The sequence below is a fragment of the Montipora capricornis genome, chromosome 8 (assembly GCF_036669925.1).
Source record: "Montipora capricornis isolate CH-2021 chromosome 8, ASM3666992v2, whole genome shotgun sequence".
In the NCBI taxonomy this organism is placed as follows: domain Eukaryota; kingdom Metazoa; phylum Cnidaria; class Anthozoa; order Scleractinia; family Acroporidae; genus Montipora; species Montipora capricornis.
In genome coordinates this window covers 15,684,241-15,700,841 of record NC_090890.1, presented here as the reverse complement: position 1 = coordinate 15,700,841, position 16,601 = coordinate 15,684,241, and the positions used below count along the sequence as shown (strand labels likewise).

The window sequence follows — 16,601 nt, the reverse complement described above, 5'->3', positions numbered from 1 at the left end:
TCAGCTAGGAAATCCGAACAGATGAAAAATTTTTAGGCGATAAAAATATGTCTATATCTACCGTTTAAATACTAAAATACGTTTAACAATGTTATGTCTAAGTGGCTTTGAACTATATTCTCGTTGGGTGCCCCTTTAATGTAGGGGCGAGTAACGTCCGCTTATTCAGCCATAGAGAGGATGCCCTCAGCAAAAGATGAAGCCTAGCCTACGTGTAGCCGTAACTTCCCTCCAAAAGAAAAACGGGAGCTTTTCTATCGGGGGGAGGGTACGGCTCATGTAGGCTAGATAAAGCCCATGTTATTCGAATGGTGGATAGCGCTATGGAATGAATCAGTATCCACTGAATAGAATAAGGGCTATGACAATTTCTTCTTCTGGAATAAGGACTAAGCCGGAGGTTCATTCCCGAAAAAATATAAACTGCGATCCGCTTATATTGCAAAAAGCTTATGCTCAGTTTAAAAAAGAAACATTTGATAGTGAACACTTTATCGACCATTCCTCCCTAAAAGACAAAAGCGGGAGGAAGAAGAACGGAAAGCTCATCTTCCATCTCCGAGAAGGCGCCATAAAAGCACCGTCACACATTCTTCTAAACAGAGTGGCCCTGAAGAGTTTCGGGCGAATAACGCGAGTCTTCCGTAACGACGAGCCCGAATGAAAAGGCTTTCGCCCCCTAATCTCATTATGTCAGCTTTAGGATCACGTTTACTCCCTGGAGAGAAATCGGAATTTTTAAAAATATCGAAAAGTAAACATTGATCAATAACACCACGTCTCGCCCAAAGGCGATTATTATTTTTTTTTCGAGGGAAGAAGATAAATCCGACTCAGCAAGCAGGATTAGACAAAAGAGGGTCCTACCGGTATCCTACATATGGAGAAAATATTAATTCCCTGATTTTTGATTTTGGTTACCAGAAAAATGCATCCTGGTCACCCAGTTTAAATCCCTCCTTAAAGACTAAAGTAGCAAACCGCTGTGAGAGATACTGATACTTTTTTGTGCTTTCCTTGCAAAGTTAAACTGCGACCTGACCCGGCTTACTGCCTCTCGAACTGACCTCACAAGAATCAAAGAAATAACGCTGCTTTGTATTTTTTTGTTCTATTTCCTCGACTTCGTGCAAGTCACTGGAAAGTTTACCATGATAATCTGCTGTCGAATTGAACTGAAACATGACAAAAAACGTCCACGGCAAGTGAATTACAGAGAGTAGGCCGGTAGTAAGACCGTATTTTTTATATTTAAATTAAAAGTCAAAAGGTGGTTCAACTGACACCACAAATACTGCAATGATGAACGTACGTTGGCAATTTTTCTGCTCTTGGAATCCCATAAAAAAAGGAGGAAAAACAACACTAGTAACCTCGTGGGCGCTGCTTTGCAACATAATATAGGCTGATTTAGCAACAGAACGGGAACGTCAGTGGCGACGGCGCGCGCAGAACAAACACCAATGAGAATTCAGAATAGAATAGACTCCACTCTTTTCTTCTCTATTCTAAATTCTCATTGGTAGTTTTGCTGCGCGCGACGTCGCCACTGACGTTCCCGTTCTGTTGCTAAATCAGCCTAATCATTATCACAAACGCACGCAAGGAAAAGTTGAGGGAGTAATGCTAACTGCCCCGGGCGGGGGGGGGGGGGGGGGGCCGGGCTAACTGCATATTCACTCACCAGTGATTCCTCGATTTCTAATGGGTTTAGTCATCAAAAATTCATTTGAACACGTCCCTAACCTGTGATATTATGTACCACTTATCATAAAACCAGTTTTTCTCAGTATTTCAACATTTCTCACACCGTTGTCTAAAAAATATGTCAGGAAGTAATTGTTTTTAAGATTTGTACTTGGTGAGAAATGCTCGCTACGCTAAGTGTGACCAATATGTTTTGTCAAAAGCACATTATCTTGAAGATTTCAAGTTCGTGACACTATCTTGTCACATGTAATCGCTACCGAACGAACATAATGTCAGATAATTTGAGAAAACAAGGTGAGAAATGTTCCTCCACGTCATGAGATTGAAACACTTCTTAAAATTTAGAATTTAATAGTTGAATTGTAGGCGAAGTTTCCAATCGTTTTCAGTGATGGTTGCTTTCCATTCACGACCAAAAGCTAAAAGATTTAAATACCTCCACGTACAAATAACATTTTCTCCACAAACTGTAACACTATTGGAAATACGTGGCAATTGCTTAGACTTAAAGGGACACTTTGAGTTGGATATCAAAATTGAGCGTGCGTTTCTTCGGACAAAAAATGTACGAGACGAAAAAAAAAATTCTTTTCAAGCGGTGTTTTCGCTTTCCTGACATTCTTTTCGAATAACGTAACGAAATCGAAGTAATTAACTTCTCTTTTACTTTGAAACATCTTTGATAAATGAACAACTCATGGCAGGAGTTTGGCTCGGTTGGTGGTTTTCATTTTCCGCGAAAGGACTGAGGCGAGTTCTAAACTTATCATGATTGCACTTAAAAGCTCTTGAACAGCAAAAGCGGCCTTTGTTGGCTCTCTTCAGATGGCCGGCGCGTGAAACGCCGCCATCTCCTCGAAATCGCAATGTTATGCGCAGTATGAGATGCCCGGTCCAAAACAAGCGAATCACCTTAACGCCAAGCCTCTTAGGTGGAACGTAATGCTTTAGAATCCTCAAAATAGAAGTATACTGAGTTTCCCGCGAGACCTTTCCATTATGTTGCCCGGAAACCAACAGAAAATTAATCCTACGCGACTAATATGAAATGGCATAAGAACCTTGAAGCCCATAAGTGAGTGACATAAGGCATAGGCCCTGTAGACAGAAAATGGGCTTAAGGTTACTTCACTATACCCTTGTAAAGCCCCAAAAGGGCAGTAGCTGGCGAAGAGATATTGATTAGTTTTACCTTTGCGGAGCAAGCTTTGATGTTAGCAGTGAAATCAGCAGGTGTGCAGCTTCATGGAATTTGCCCTCTTCGTACAGCATATGAAACTCGCGGTATTTCCCTGTTGCAGAAAATGAATGACAAAACGGTCAACAACACGTGAACCACATTTGCCTTTACATGCAATTAACACTATATCATTCCACGAGCGCGCGTAGGATAGGAGTTGGCTAAAACCAGTCTCATATCCAGCAAGCACGAATGGAATAATTGTTTCATTAAATTTTCATGCAGGGATGGCGCAGTGGTGAGAGAGTGCTCCCACCAATGTGGCTCGGGTTCGATTCCCAGACTCGCCGTCATATGTGGGTTGAGTTTGTTGGTTCTCTACTCTGCACCAAGAGGTTTTTCTTCGGGTACACTACTCCGGTTTTCACCTCTCCTCAAAAAAATTTGATTTGATTTGCGTTGATTTGTTAATTTCAATTTACAATGTCCCCAATTAGTGCTCCTACACTAAAAGATTAGACACTTAAACAAAGTTCGTTTCCTTTCCTTTCCTTTTATTAAATTTCAGCTTGGCACGGCAACACTTGACACAATCAGTTTCCATATTAGGTTATGCGGTACATGAGCCGATAACCGAGATTGAGTGAACCAATCAGAAAGCAATATCCGAGGTCGAAAATTTAGTAACTTACAACTAGAAACGGCAGAGTAAATATGCGAAGTTTTTTATTAGACCGCGGAGGCTTCAAGGGCCGTGGAGCAGGAGGATCAGAGATGCAGGTAAATAGGTCACGTGCACGCACAATTTTGATATCTAACCCGTTTAGTCTAAGCATTTGCAACCTGGCCTATTTTCAACAATAAGTAAGTGTTAGGGTAAGGGTTCTATTCAGGTTTGGGTCAGTGAAGTTGTTCATACTTTCTTGAGAAGCAGAGTCTAGAGGCAACTTCATGACGCAAATTGTTTGCATTCCTAAACACGAGCGATGTTAGAGTTGAGGACAAGAGCAAGGGGACACTTCGTGACGCCTATTAAAAACTGCGTGCATCTGGACCGACGTCGAACTGGCTACTTCAGTCTCCTGCTTCATAAAGAGAATCGGAGTCCAAAACGTTTTTCATGGCAATAAGTTTTGCCTATAAGTGCCGAATAAAAACTTATTCTTATAAGGCGGTTTCGCATGGAAAAAGAGACCGCATGTAGAGAGCGCAGAAATGGACAGTAATCTCCTTTCTTACCAAGAAAAGTCAGGCGATCACTGAGGAGCATTGCGGATCCTAAATGGTCAATCAAATCAAGGTTTGAAAATCCACCGCTCTGGCAGTATTCTGCCAAAAACCTGAGGAAAAAAACGGTTTATTAGGAGCAACATTTACGTCAAATCAACTGTTTTGTTCAAAGTAAGTAACATGTTTTAGTGAAGGTGAGATTGTAAGGGTTTATCGCCACAACAGGGAGAGTATTGTTTAAAGTCCTTGACACAGCTAAAAACCTTTAAGGCTCGAAAGGGTTTTCAGCTGAGCGCGCGCGCGTAAGCCACACACGCAATTCTAAAAGCCGCTCCCGTCAGCTCACGATTCAAAGTGGGTCACCAGAAATAAACAAATAACGCTAATTTCGCTCACCTTTCTTCTAATTCTCATACATATGTGATATAAACAGACATCTCCTATTCACGAAAACAACGAAGATACTGATTGTACACACACGGTTTAATGGTCACTTAAATCCGTTTGTGTTGGCCTGTAGCTTTACTCGCGCGTGCACTCGAATGAGCCACCTTAACTTTACCTATACAGGTCGCACGCATGCTTACACCGAGCGTTGCTTCCAGTTTCGTGCAATCAAATTGTCAGGGTTCGGCTCAAAAGTTCGCTTCATTGTGGAAAAATTTACATATACATCGAGTTTTCAAACTTTTGCTCAATGTCCTTTCAACGTCTGTCCCACAATTCATTGGATTTCAATAAGGAGGATGAAATTTCTCGCAAATTTGACGCTGGTACAATAAGGACGATAACACTCGATTTGCAGTCAAATTTCCAAAGAAATATAAAGCCGGAATACACCGGAACCAGGCTTTATTTAATTAACTGCAAAACGACGAATCCTCCTTGAAACATGTAACTACGTTAAAGACACTTCGTTGTATCTTTGGCTACAAAAAAAGAGAGCTTTCCAATATCAAAACGAATGCTTCAGTTCATACTTAATGTGAACTCTGCCAGTGAAAAAGAGAAATCAGTTAAAGCTAAAACACAAGACACGTCGACAGACCACACTTAACCCAGACGTAATGTGTGTTTTTCACCACATTTATCAAATAAAAGAGCGACAATGAAAGTTCATACAAGGCCGTTCAATTTTAGCTTCGAATTTACGATCTAGAAAAATATGTTTAAAAAATGTAGCCTGCCTACCTGGAATCCAGTGTGTCTTTGGTATTCTGGCGGGTTTAAATGATATTTGGTCGAGTTTCATTTTCGCTTGCGGTAGCCTCGCAGCTCCTACAAGGTCTCACCTGATTGGAGACCACCCTTGAGGTTTAACAAAAGAACAAATAACAGAAACAATGGCCCTTTTGTTTTAGGCCTAGGGTCCATTGTTTCTGTTATTTGTTCTTTTGTTAAACCTCAAGGGTGGTCTCCAATCAGGTGAGACCTTGTAAGAGCTGCGAGGTGACCCTTCGCTTGCACTGATTGACTACATTAAGGTAAAGGCTGGTCAATTGGTAAAGGAGCTGTCACAAAATCGATGGATTCGCTCAAAGTTTCGATCAGCTCAACGATGGATGATAAGGTGAACTCGCGTCCACTGTACGCGGTTGCTAAGCTCCAACGTTCGCATCCCGTAGTCACTCCATCCGTCTGGCGCCTAGTTATGATTTTCAGGAAACTGTCAAGTATATGCTGACAAATGATCGATTCTCGGTGACTTAGGTTGGGTTTTGGGGGCCCGCGAGCAGAACAGAGTTAACCTTATCATGCATGGTTCCATGGTTACCTCTGTTCTGCTCGCTGGCCCCCAAAATACCATTTAAACCGCCAGAACTACCAAAGACACACTGGATTCGAGGGTGGCATAGTTTTCTATATCGTAAATATGAAGCTAAAACTAAACGGCCTTGCATGTATGAACTTTGATCTATGCTCTTTTAATTGACAAATACGGTGAAAAACACACAATGTATAGGTTGCCTGTGGACAGAACAGGTTATGTTTGTGTACTCATGAATGCAATGGAATGAGAATCAAATTACTAAATCTTTTCAGATGCTAACTACCTCCATTGCGTCCTATCTCACTCATTTACAAGACTTCCTACACAAACCTTTCAGAAATAAAAGCAGCAAAAGTGGAATCCTGGAAAGAACAAAAGATATCAGAACATTTCAGTCGAAATTCGTAACATTCGTCTAGGAAGTCCATCCCTCCCTCACCTTCGATCTGAGACACCAAGCCAAGGCAGCTCCTAATCTCCCAGACTTCATTGCCTTCATGCTCATAGTTTTGCAAATAGACTGAGCTGCAACATTACAAACACGAGTCAGTTAAGAGCCATAGAATCCATAAGTACAGAGGGAAGAGTTTAAAAGACTAAGTTAAGTCAACTGATGACCGTTTGGATTTAATACGGATCAATTGGGGTCGAATGCTGGCACGCGTAAGGGTCTTTAAATGACCGAGAAGAAAATGAAATCTGCAAATGAACGATTATCTACCGCACGCCATGCCTAATAACACTCAGGAAATGCTCATAACCCTATGGAGCGCTATCAACCCAATCACTGTTAGCAGTGGTTTGGCCTTTTGGTTTTATTGACTGAGTAGGGAAATGCTTGAGGATATTGGTTGCTAAATGCTACTCTTCAATCCGATTTCAGGACACTTTCAGGTGTTATTTCTCACGCCAGTTTTTTTAACACTGCGTTCCACATCAACATCAACAAAACGCATTCCTACCTTGTGCTAACATGTCCAAATCCTCGCAAAGTCTGAGCACTTTCATGGCTTTTTTATCAGTTTCAAGGGGAAGGTGTTCAATATACTCCACAAGATGTGCTCTGAAACAGATATGTGTCAATTAGTCTTCAGAACAAAATCCAAGTTTGTATCTTGTCTCACAGACACCTTTCTATACGTCCTGGACAAAATTGTTGAGTTCTCAGTGTCTAAACAATTTACTTCAATTAAAAATCTTCCTAGTAGTTTTAAACCCCTCCCTCACAAACACTTTTGAGGGATAGTTCGGTTATTTCCGTTTCTTTATAAACATCATTGTCTTGGGTGGCGAAGGGGGAGAGGTCATCGTTGAGCCTTTTAAATCACGAAAAAAGAAAGTCAGTCTCACAATAAATGCAATGAAAATAGCTCCGGTTTTACAGAAGATATCACCCTAATTATATTGTCAAGTGCTATTGTCTAGCTTGCTGATTTCGACAGTGAATATATCTTTAAAATTTTCTCTAGGTGTTGTTTTTCCTTACCAGTTAGAGTGGTTTTCAAATGAGTGTCGTAAAACCAAAACCAAAGTAATTACTTTGGCCAATCAAAAAGGACGGGAGACAATCCAGTAAACCAATCAAAACTCGAAGTAATTACACGTAGCCGACACAAAGCGCGGGAAAATGTGCACGCGCGAGCCACAATTGGTTTTGGTTTCACTTCTGATTGGTTGAAAAAGTGGCGCGAGAACTTTGAACCAATCACTGAGTGAAGTAATTATAAACCAAAGCAATTCGCTAATTACTTTCGACACTCAATTGAAAACCGCTCTATAGCAATGAAATACTCACGGAATAATTTAAAATTTTGCTGCTCATTTGCATGACAGTCTTGTCGAAAAACATCACCTTAAAATCTTTTCATTAACAGAAATGAATGGATATGGAGCAAAAGTTCGAGAATTTGCAAAGAGATACCATAATTTTTAGGGCATATTTACCAGTAAGAGATTTGTAAGACATGTTTTGAAGTGCCCATAACCCCAAAATGTTTTTTTCGCTAAAATGAATCTTTGCACCTGTTCGAAACGCATTGCGGCCATTTTTTCCTTTTTCTAACAAATCCTGCCATTTTATAGGCTTCGAAATGTCAAAACAGGAATAGACCCACTCCCCTTCTGACTCGGTCGTGAACTAAAGATGCTTGGATTTTCGAAGCCTATAAAATGGCAGGATTTGTTAAAAAATGGCCGCAATGCGTTTCGAACAGGTGCAAAGATTCATTTTAGCGAAAAAAACATTTTGGGGTTATGGGCACTTTAAAACATGCATACTATAACCAATACCAAAAATTGTTGTCTCCTTAGTTACAGTCTTACAAATCTCTTAATGGTAAATATGCCCTAAAAATTATCTTTACTTAAATCATTAAATCACATGTGTACACAATTTTGATAAACCCACCTTCCGTACACCGGACACTGTAGAAGATAGTCCACAGCCACACGCCAAAGACTATAGATCAAGGGGAAAAAGGTAACTTTTTTAGTTGCCTACGACAATTGGTCAACCACAACAAAGAATCATAAAAACGTTTCTCACATTCCAAATATAAGCCTCTGTCCATAAACGATTCTTAGAACCATTCAAACAAATAGAATACAAAATCCTAGAAATACTGGAGTGGGCACCTGTTAGTTAGCTTTTATTTTTTGGTCAAAGCTGACTGTATCGTTTGATAGAGCATCAATAGAATCAACAAGGCGTTATTTTATGGCAACCGAATGATATTGTAAAAAGTGAAGTCCTGTTCCAGAAATTCTAAAAGCACATTTACAATTTAAAAAAAGTCTCACCTGTGATTTGACACAAGACTAGCAGCATATTCCAGTATAAGGAATTCTCTCAAGCTAATACTATGACTAAAATGAACACAAATGAAATCACAGCAAAAAAGTAACACTCTACATAAAGTCAGTAACAATACAATACTTGGCAAATTGCAGACAAAAAAAATACAGTTATCGGCACAGCCTTTCGGAAGATGTGCTGGACCTTCAGGTGATCTCAGTCGGGCTTCCTTCCCTTCAGAGTTTGTACCAGCTCCTAAAATGAATACTTGACTTGGCTTTTCTAACTGGTGATCCATTCACAAAATGGATTTCCCTTTATTTTGCATGCAAGGGAGCTTAAGCTGGAGCGAAGGACAGCAGTTCCCTACATATGAGGGTCTGAGCAAAGGGTTTTACCAAATGCTCACGCCAATCCCCTGTATTTGAGTGAAGACAAATAACTATAAATCTAAAAGACAAAATGCCTCATTTCTGGCTGCTGTCATTTTCCAAAAAAGATGTGGCATTAATTACGCTGCACTGGTTGCACCTTTTAAAAGTGCAAAATTATGTTGGAAATTTTTTATGGTAGACTTACAAGGCAAATTCTTCCCTACCTGATATGGTGCGTATCTAGTTGGCCGCAGTGATGAAGCAAGTCAGTTAAATGGGCTACAAACCACCAGTTACCAAGGGCATCACTGAAAATTACAAAATGAAGTGTCAGATCTCAAATTCATCTTTTTGCAAGTTAAGACAACAGGGATAACTGGATCAAATTCTGAAAAGGCCAAGACAGAAAAAAAAAAACAATACTTCCCAAAGTATCAATAATTAATTAGTCAAGAATGCCATTTCAAAGCCTCCAGATCACACTAGACTAGATTCATAGTTTTGAACATTTACGCTGAATTTCCAGTCATTGACCTTGCAATAATACTAATATTATTAGTATATACTAAAACAGTGGATAGCATGGAAGGCACGCTCTGATTGGCTACTCAAAGATTGGTAGGCACGCTCTGATTGGTTACTAAAACTCCAAATATCCTTTGCTATTCACCTCTGAGCAACATATGTAGGATTTGGGGCCCAAGATTTGATAATTGTTGCATCCTAGTGAAATTGAAAAAACTTGATGAAGATTCCATGTTGTGTAATAACTTGTGGTCAGACAGACGCAGGCTCATCCCAAGATTGTACGTTTCTTACCTTTTCGCGGACTTCTAAGCTTCAGAATCCACAAAAACTTTATTTTTTGCTTTAGACCGAGAGAAATTTTGCTTTCTGGCGAAAAGAATTTTAGTTTAGCAACGCTTAGCACAATCATTTACCATATAAGGTCAAACTAAGGTATATGAGCTGATAACTGAGGTTGAGTGAACCAATCAGAGCACGGGAAATGCATTATCAGCATTATGCATTAGGTTGAAAATTTAATAATTACATATATACTAAATATGGTCTTAAAGCGCTCAATATTCGCCGTGCGTACTGAACGTATATCCTGCAATATACGTAATTTTGCGTGTCGTGGAGAAAAATGGTAGTTTTTCCAGCTTTTTTTTCCGATAAACATACAAAATTGTGCTTTGTCATCAATGTGTTGAATAATAAAACAATTATCCTGCTCAATCTTGCGAAATATCGCCTGATTTTAGCCAACTCAGCCTACGGCCTCGTCGGGCTAAGTATCAGGCGATATTCCGCGCGATTTAGCAGGATAATTGTTAAACAGTGAGATAATATGGCCCAAAAAGGTGATTTTAATTCATTTATTTCTGCAAAGATTACAACATTTTCAGGCGCAAATTCCGCTCGCGAATTGCTTGGAGGTGATTAGTGCCATCCTTGCTCCTCCATTACTAAAGCAATCAAGCGAGCTGGGGGTAATAATAATATTCAATGGGAAATCATTGTTGTAAAACATAATTACTGGTGAACTAACCTGAACGGTAGATTCAAGGAAAAAAATCAATATTATAATGGTGAATGTTGCGCACAAAAACATCCTCAGTGAGGCTTGTGCTTTTTTGCCAAATCTTCGTTCTTTTGCAACAAATCAACAGCACTAAAATGATGGAATGACAAGTCCAATGCTGTAAGCCAAAACTTTGTGAAATGGGATGAAAATATCCCCCCTCAGTCTTAAGTTTGATCCTTTGTGACCAGTGGTTTGTCATCTTATTTTGATCTCGCAACTGCTGTTCTTTGCGTGAAAATTGAATGAAATTTTTAAAATCATAAAAAATGAAACACACATTTAAATTCCCTTGGGATGGGTTTTGTCTATGGCCCTTCAATTTGGAACTGAATGTACTATTACCTGCTCTCCTTGATGACAGCATGTACATCAAATTCAAAGGCAGACATCAGTATTCTGTCAAAGTTGCGCAAATTAGCATTCCCTCCAAACTTGTCAATGCAGGACTAATAAGATTAAAGCAAAAAAGTGCTGAGAAAACTAACATACACTACACCTGGTGGGCTTTTACAGAAGCAGTTAAAAAATTAATTTGCTCTGTGATATCATTACAAAGCTGCATTTCTTAACGGCAAAATGAGCCTTGACATTGGAGTCCCAGTTGGACTATGACAACAAGTTTTTGGTTCTAGGGCAAGCAAGAGAGTTTGAAGGTCGAAATTTTTTCAAATACACAATGACATACTTGTAAAGGATTTAGAAACATTGGTGTATGAAGGTTAATGACACCATATGTTTGTTTACCTGTGTGTGATACTGCAGATCAAATGACTTAATTGCTGGATTGCAGTACAGGAGCTTTGCCACAAGTAGGTGATACCACGTTTTACAATACTCACTGAAAGAGAGGCAGATTTTCACAACATCAGTCTTGCAAATGGGTTAAATGAAAAAAAAAAGTCTACCCAATTGTTATCAATGACCACACAAAACAAATCATCGCATCAATACACAGCTACACTGCTAGGTTCTTTCTGAAAACGACATAACCTCTAGGTAAAGTCTGCCATTTAGTTTTTCATGCGTGCATGTGTCATCTGGAAACTTACAGCATTTCATCGAATACTTCTTCTTCACCACAAAGTATCTAGACAAACCAAAGGAAGCAGTGTAAAATAGGCTGCTTGCTATAAAGAATGCAATGAACCTAAATCTATATTGATTTCAATGACCTACAACTCATTGGAAATCAATAAAAGCACAAGCCTGCCTAACTGGTAGAATTATTTTCCTGGTAACAAAGGTTGTCAGCAATACCCGCACTACACATATCAAAACTGACTGATGAGGCTGCTGAGGCATGAGATTTACAAACATCTCCTCCACGTTTACTTCACAACTTTGCCATTTTTATCTCGGTTCCACTGCCAAAATTCTCCGTCAGGGATGTAAATTTGCCAGCTACTGTACTCCAGCTAAGATAGGAGAAAACTACTGTTCCTAAATCAATGCACTTCAGAATTTTTAAATTTTTAATTCATTTGTATTGCTCATTGTTTCCTTTGTGATATTATAGTTCACTTCTCATGTAAATTTTAGTAGGTTTTTATTTCTTAGTTCTTAATTCTAATTCTTAGTTCTTTATTTTACACACAACCACATCAGCACCGCTGTAATTTAGTTATCATGTATAAATAAATGCTTTACTTACTTATTTACTTACTTAATACATTGCTCACGGCCACCTCAAATTTTTCACACTACCTTTACGCCAGTATCTTAAGCTGCCCCAACGGGAAAAATCTTGTAGAGGGTAATTGAAAAAATAAAATAATTTTAAACAAGCTTGGTGTACAAGAAGTTTATTAAACATGTATGCTGTATCTCTGCATTGAAGCCACATTAAGTTATTATTTTGTCAAGTGACAATTTACAAGATTAGCACTTTGGTGGTCAAGTCGAGCTTAGGGCATCGATTAGGCCTTTCATTTGCCGACTCTAAGCTTTCTCCCCATGCAGATGCTTGCACCTGCACACAGCTACAATTTCCATGGCAACTAAGGAAAAGCAAAAGCAAAATCAGCTAGGAGCCAGTCCATCTGGTCCATCCATCTCATGTGAGGAAAAAAAGCGTGCCACTGAAATTGAAGTGTTAAAGGCCATGCCAGATGTTGATGTTTGCTGAAATGGCAAGATTTCTCTATAACTTCTCAGTGCTCGACTTTCAAAGTCACACCTAGAGTCTAGAATTGGTCTCCAGCTCAAGTATTTTAGTTGGCAAAAAATTTCGGCCCTTCGGGCTGTATACTTTTTAACAAAAGAGAGGCTACCATAAACCGAAAAAAATAGTATCTTCCTAAGTTTCAACTAAAGGTGCTCAAACATAGCCGTAACATCACCTATTAAGGTAATTCCCTTGAAAATGACGTACTATCCAGATTTTTTTCAAACTTGGCACAATTGATACTCATACACAGGACAGTAAAAAAATGCAATAAAAAGTTGTGGTCACCGTGCTTGTTTTCGCGCTGTATGCCCTTTATTCTAAGTGTTTTTTATCGAATTACGCGAGAAGCGTTCGAAACTAGATCAACCGGGAAAATTGTTATGATGTAGCAAAAGCTACTGAGTATAACTGAAAACTTGAACTTATTTGTTTGTTCGGGCTATAATCTTTAAGTAAAGTGATTTGAAATTGCTCAATCTTGCAAAGAAATGTAAGCAAATTAGACCGCCACAGTCATCACCTTGTACTCAGTGTCAGGCTCCAAATGCAGTTTCACATAATTTATATGTAAATACTACAACTTCTACTATCCAACTTTTTTCCTCCTTAAAATAATATTATGTTTTCCGTGTGCCTATTACGAGTAAATAAAATCATTAAAAATGGGGCGTCACCGTGCTCGTTTCTTCGCAACACTATGATAATGTATGGCAAAGGGGCAATTTCGGCTTCAAAATGATCATTTTCCACGAAAGGACTTGGGTGAGTTCCAAAACAACAACACCTTAACCGAGAAGAGTTATCACGATTACTCTTAAAAGCTCTTGAACATCAAAAGTGGCCTTTATTGCCTTTCTTCAGATGGCCGGGCTGAAACGCCACCATCTCCGAAGTCGCAATGTTATGCGCCGCAGTGTGAGATGCGCAGTGCAAAACAAGGGGATCACCTTAAGCTTTATATTTGTTTGTTTACGAATTTAAATAATTTGCGACATTTGTGACAGTGGTACATTTTTAAAAATTTTACTAACACGATACTTTATGAACAACAATTTCTTTTCTTTCACATTATTTCTGGGGGCCCATCCACACAGATGCGTTTTCGAAAACCTCTGTTTTCAAAAATCTCTGGCTCCATGAAGACGGATTAAAAGATCTACGCCACACTAGCGGTTTCACATCGTATTCGGCAGTCCACTGGAGACTGAAAACAGAGATTTGAAAATGCATTTTTGTTACCAGGCTTTTTTTACGTCTTGGCACGCGGAAAGTGTAAGGCATGCATGAGATTATGACTTCACACGTATTCGACAACCTCTGTTTTCGCCGTCCACACTAGAACGATAGACCTCCACTTTCAAACGTCTCCTTTTTCAAAAGCGTTTTCAAAAACCTACGTTTTCGATCGTTTCACTGTGGACGGTTATATAAAAGGAGGTTTTCGAAAACACACTAGTGTGGACGCGGGGTGAGAATTACAGTTGTCAATGGAAAAAGTGCTACGCTACACCCGTAAGGTGGAAACCAATTATAGTACCGAGTAAACACAAGGCATACTGGTCTACATGCACACATGTACGTGGACCACGGTCATTGCATTTTATAGCTTGTTTATATATTTTAAAGTTGTAAATGCTTTTTCTGTATTCAAAATCTATTATGTACACTTTCCAAATAAAATTTGGAGTTTTTAAAAAAATCTTGGATGTCACTTCTGAAATGAAGTCACCACTGTTTTTTAAAGGCTACATGAACTATAGTCCGCTATTGGACATCCATTGCACTCATTCAATGAATAAAATAAAATTAAAAAATAAAAAATAAAAAATAACAAAATAATAATAATGCAAATTTTATTTGTCTTCGAATACAGTTGCAAATCTCTCTATGTATGGGCAATTAACAACTGGCTACTTGAAATTGAGTAATATACTTGTATACTGTATTTACAAATGAATCAAATTAAGAAAAAAACAAAAATTAAAGTTTTATTAAGTCTAGGCTATCCAAAGTCTTATTTCTACGACAGAAGATGAAATATGTCGCTGTAATGGCTAGATTTATCATTTTTTTGATTATATAGTGTTGTTGCGTTTTGTCAATGCCAACGTCATTCATCATTTCTAAGTACGTAGAGCATTCGTTAGAGAAAACACCAAGGGAGCTCATGGAAAGGTTTACAAATTTAACACATAACAATAATAATAATAATAATAATAATAATAATAATAATAATAATAACAATATAATATCTTAGTTGTCAGGCTGGCGACTAAGTGTGAAAATTTAGTCGCCAGCCAATAAAATCCAGTCGCATTGGCGACCTCAGTGGTCGCAACGTCGAGCACTGCTGCCATAATTTATTGCAGACATAACAGCTCTTCTGCTAATGCGAGAGAGACCAAGCAGAGGTTGTTAAAAAACAGGAGGCCAGAAGTTCATCTCTTGCATATTTCAAAGCCCAAGGGATTTGGTGGTTGCTATTCTCAGAAAACCAAGATGCTTAGAACTTTTTCAAAAATGAAATTTTAGTAACTCCGGTCCAAAAGCTGAACAAAAACTCCAGATTAAAACAATACTGAAGAAGTAGTTTGCGAAACAGAGACAAGAAAACACCTTAGAGCATAAATGACAAAACTACCCCCTGTAGAGCTAATAAAGAAACATACAAAAGGCGCACAAGGCACAAGCTACTGTGTCAGTGTGGGAGGCGCAGTGGCCTCATGGTTAGTGCGCCTGACTCCTCCAGAGCAAGTGGTCTGGGTTTGGGCCCTGGCCAGGGACATTGTGTTGTGTTGTTGGGCAAGACACTTTACTTTCACGATGCCTCTATCCCCCCAGGTGTATAAATGGGTACCGGCGATGGACTAGCATCCCATCCACGGGGGAGTAGAAATACTCCAAGTCGTTTCACGCTACAGAAACCGGATAAGCTCAGGCCTAATGGACCACTTGGCTCGTAAGCAGACTTAACCTACCCTTACAAGATAACTGTAATGAGTGTTAAATAACACAAAGTTGTTGACCCAACATGAAGCCATTCAATACTCATTTCTATCACTGACAAATAAATATCAATCAAGAAATGAAGCCCAGTAAAGGCCAAAAGGTCAAACTTATGTGTTACCGCAAAGAGAATAATATTATCACCAACGAGCCAAACTAATTAAATATCATCGACACCAGACAATTTTCTTGGACAAAAATATCACAAAGCAGTTCTCATGGAACAGTGACCCTTAATACAATATAAACCTGGCCTAAAGCTTGCTAAGAACTTGTACAAAAGCCACCAATAACATCAAATAGTCAAATAAGTACTTGTAAGAACCAAATTATGACAAACGGTGCAATGGCAAGACCATTTATTATTACACAAAATGCATTACTGGGAGACTGAGAGCTTGTCCTGGAGCACCCCCTGTCTCAATCCCAAATGTTGTAACAGAGATGGAAATTTGTCCCCTCTTCCCCTTCAATGTTGATGTTTGTGGGTTCGAGTGCAAAAACCAACTGGTAAACACACCATTAAAGGGAGGGAGGAGGAGGGGTACATTATTAATAGCTTAGATGTGATTTATGTGCTGTTTTAGTCGTTTTCAGGCCAAGTGGCCCACGCGTACAGAACGTATCCCCAATTCCGTAATATGAAGTGACTGAGAGTATCATTGCTCCCCCTTGGATGGGATGCTAGTCCATCGCAGGGTTACCCCCCAGGCCCCAGTTGTTCAAATGATGGATAGCACTATCCACTGGATAAATCACTATACACCTGGGTGGAGAG

The 16,601-nt window shown here is 39.2% G+C and overlaps 1 protein-coding gene across 1 annotated transcript in view; it reads right to left on the bottom strand.

Moving 5' to 3' along the window:
- Window positions 1-16,601, bottom strand: part of LOC138059530 (nuclear pore complex protein Nup85-like) — a 55,776-nt gene that overhangs the window by 14,935 nt on the left and 24,240 nt on the right. Inside the window, exons 12-22 of the mRNA XM_068905175.1 lie at window positions 11,700-11,737; window positions 11,395-11,488; window positions 10,993-11,096; window positions 9,284-9,367; window positions 8,691-8,756; window positions 8,299-8,349; window positions 6,854-6,954; window positions 6,331-6,416; window positions 6,222-6,253; window positions 4,130-4,230; window positions 2,903-3,002 (exon numbers count right to left, since the gene is read on the bottom strand). Coding sequence (XP_068761276.1) covers window positions 2,903-3,002; window positions 4,130-4,230; window positions 6,222-6,253; window positions 6,331-6,416; window positions 6,854-6,954; window positions 8,299-8,349; window positions 8,691-8,756; window positions 9,284-9,367; window positions 10,993-11,096; window positions 11,395-11,488; window positions 11,700-11,737 — 857 coding nt within the window. The remainder of the gene's footprint in view (window positions 1-2,902; window positions 3,003-4,129; window positions 4,231-6,221; window positions 6,254-6,330; window positions 6,417-6,853; window positions 6,955-8,298; window positions 8,350-8,690; window positions 8,757-9,283; window positions 9,368-10,992; window positions 11,097-11,394; window positions 11,489-11,699; window positions 11,738-16,601) is intronic.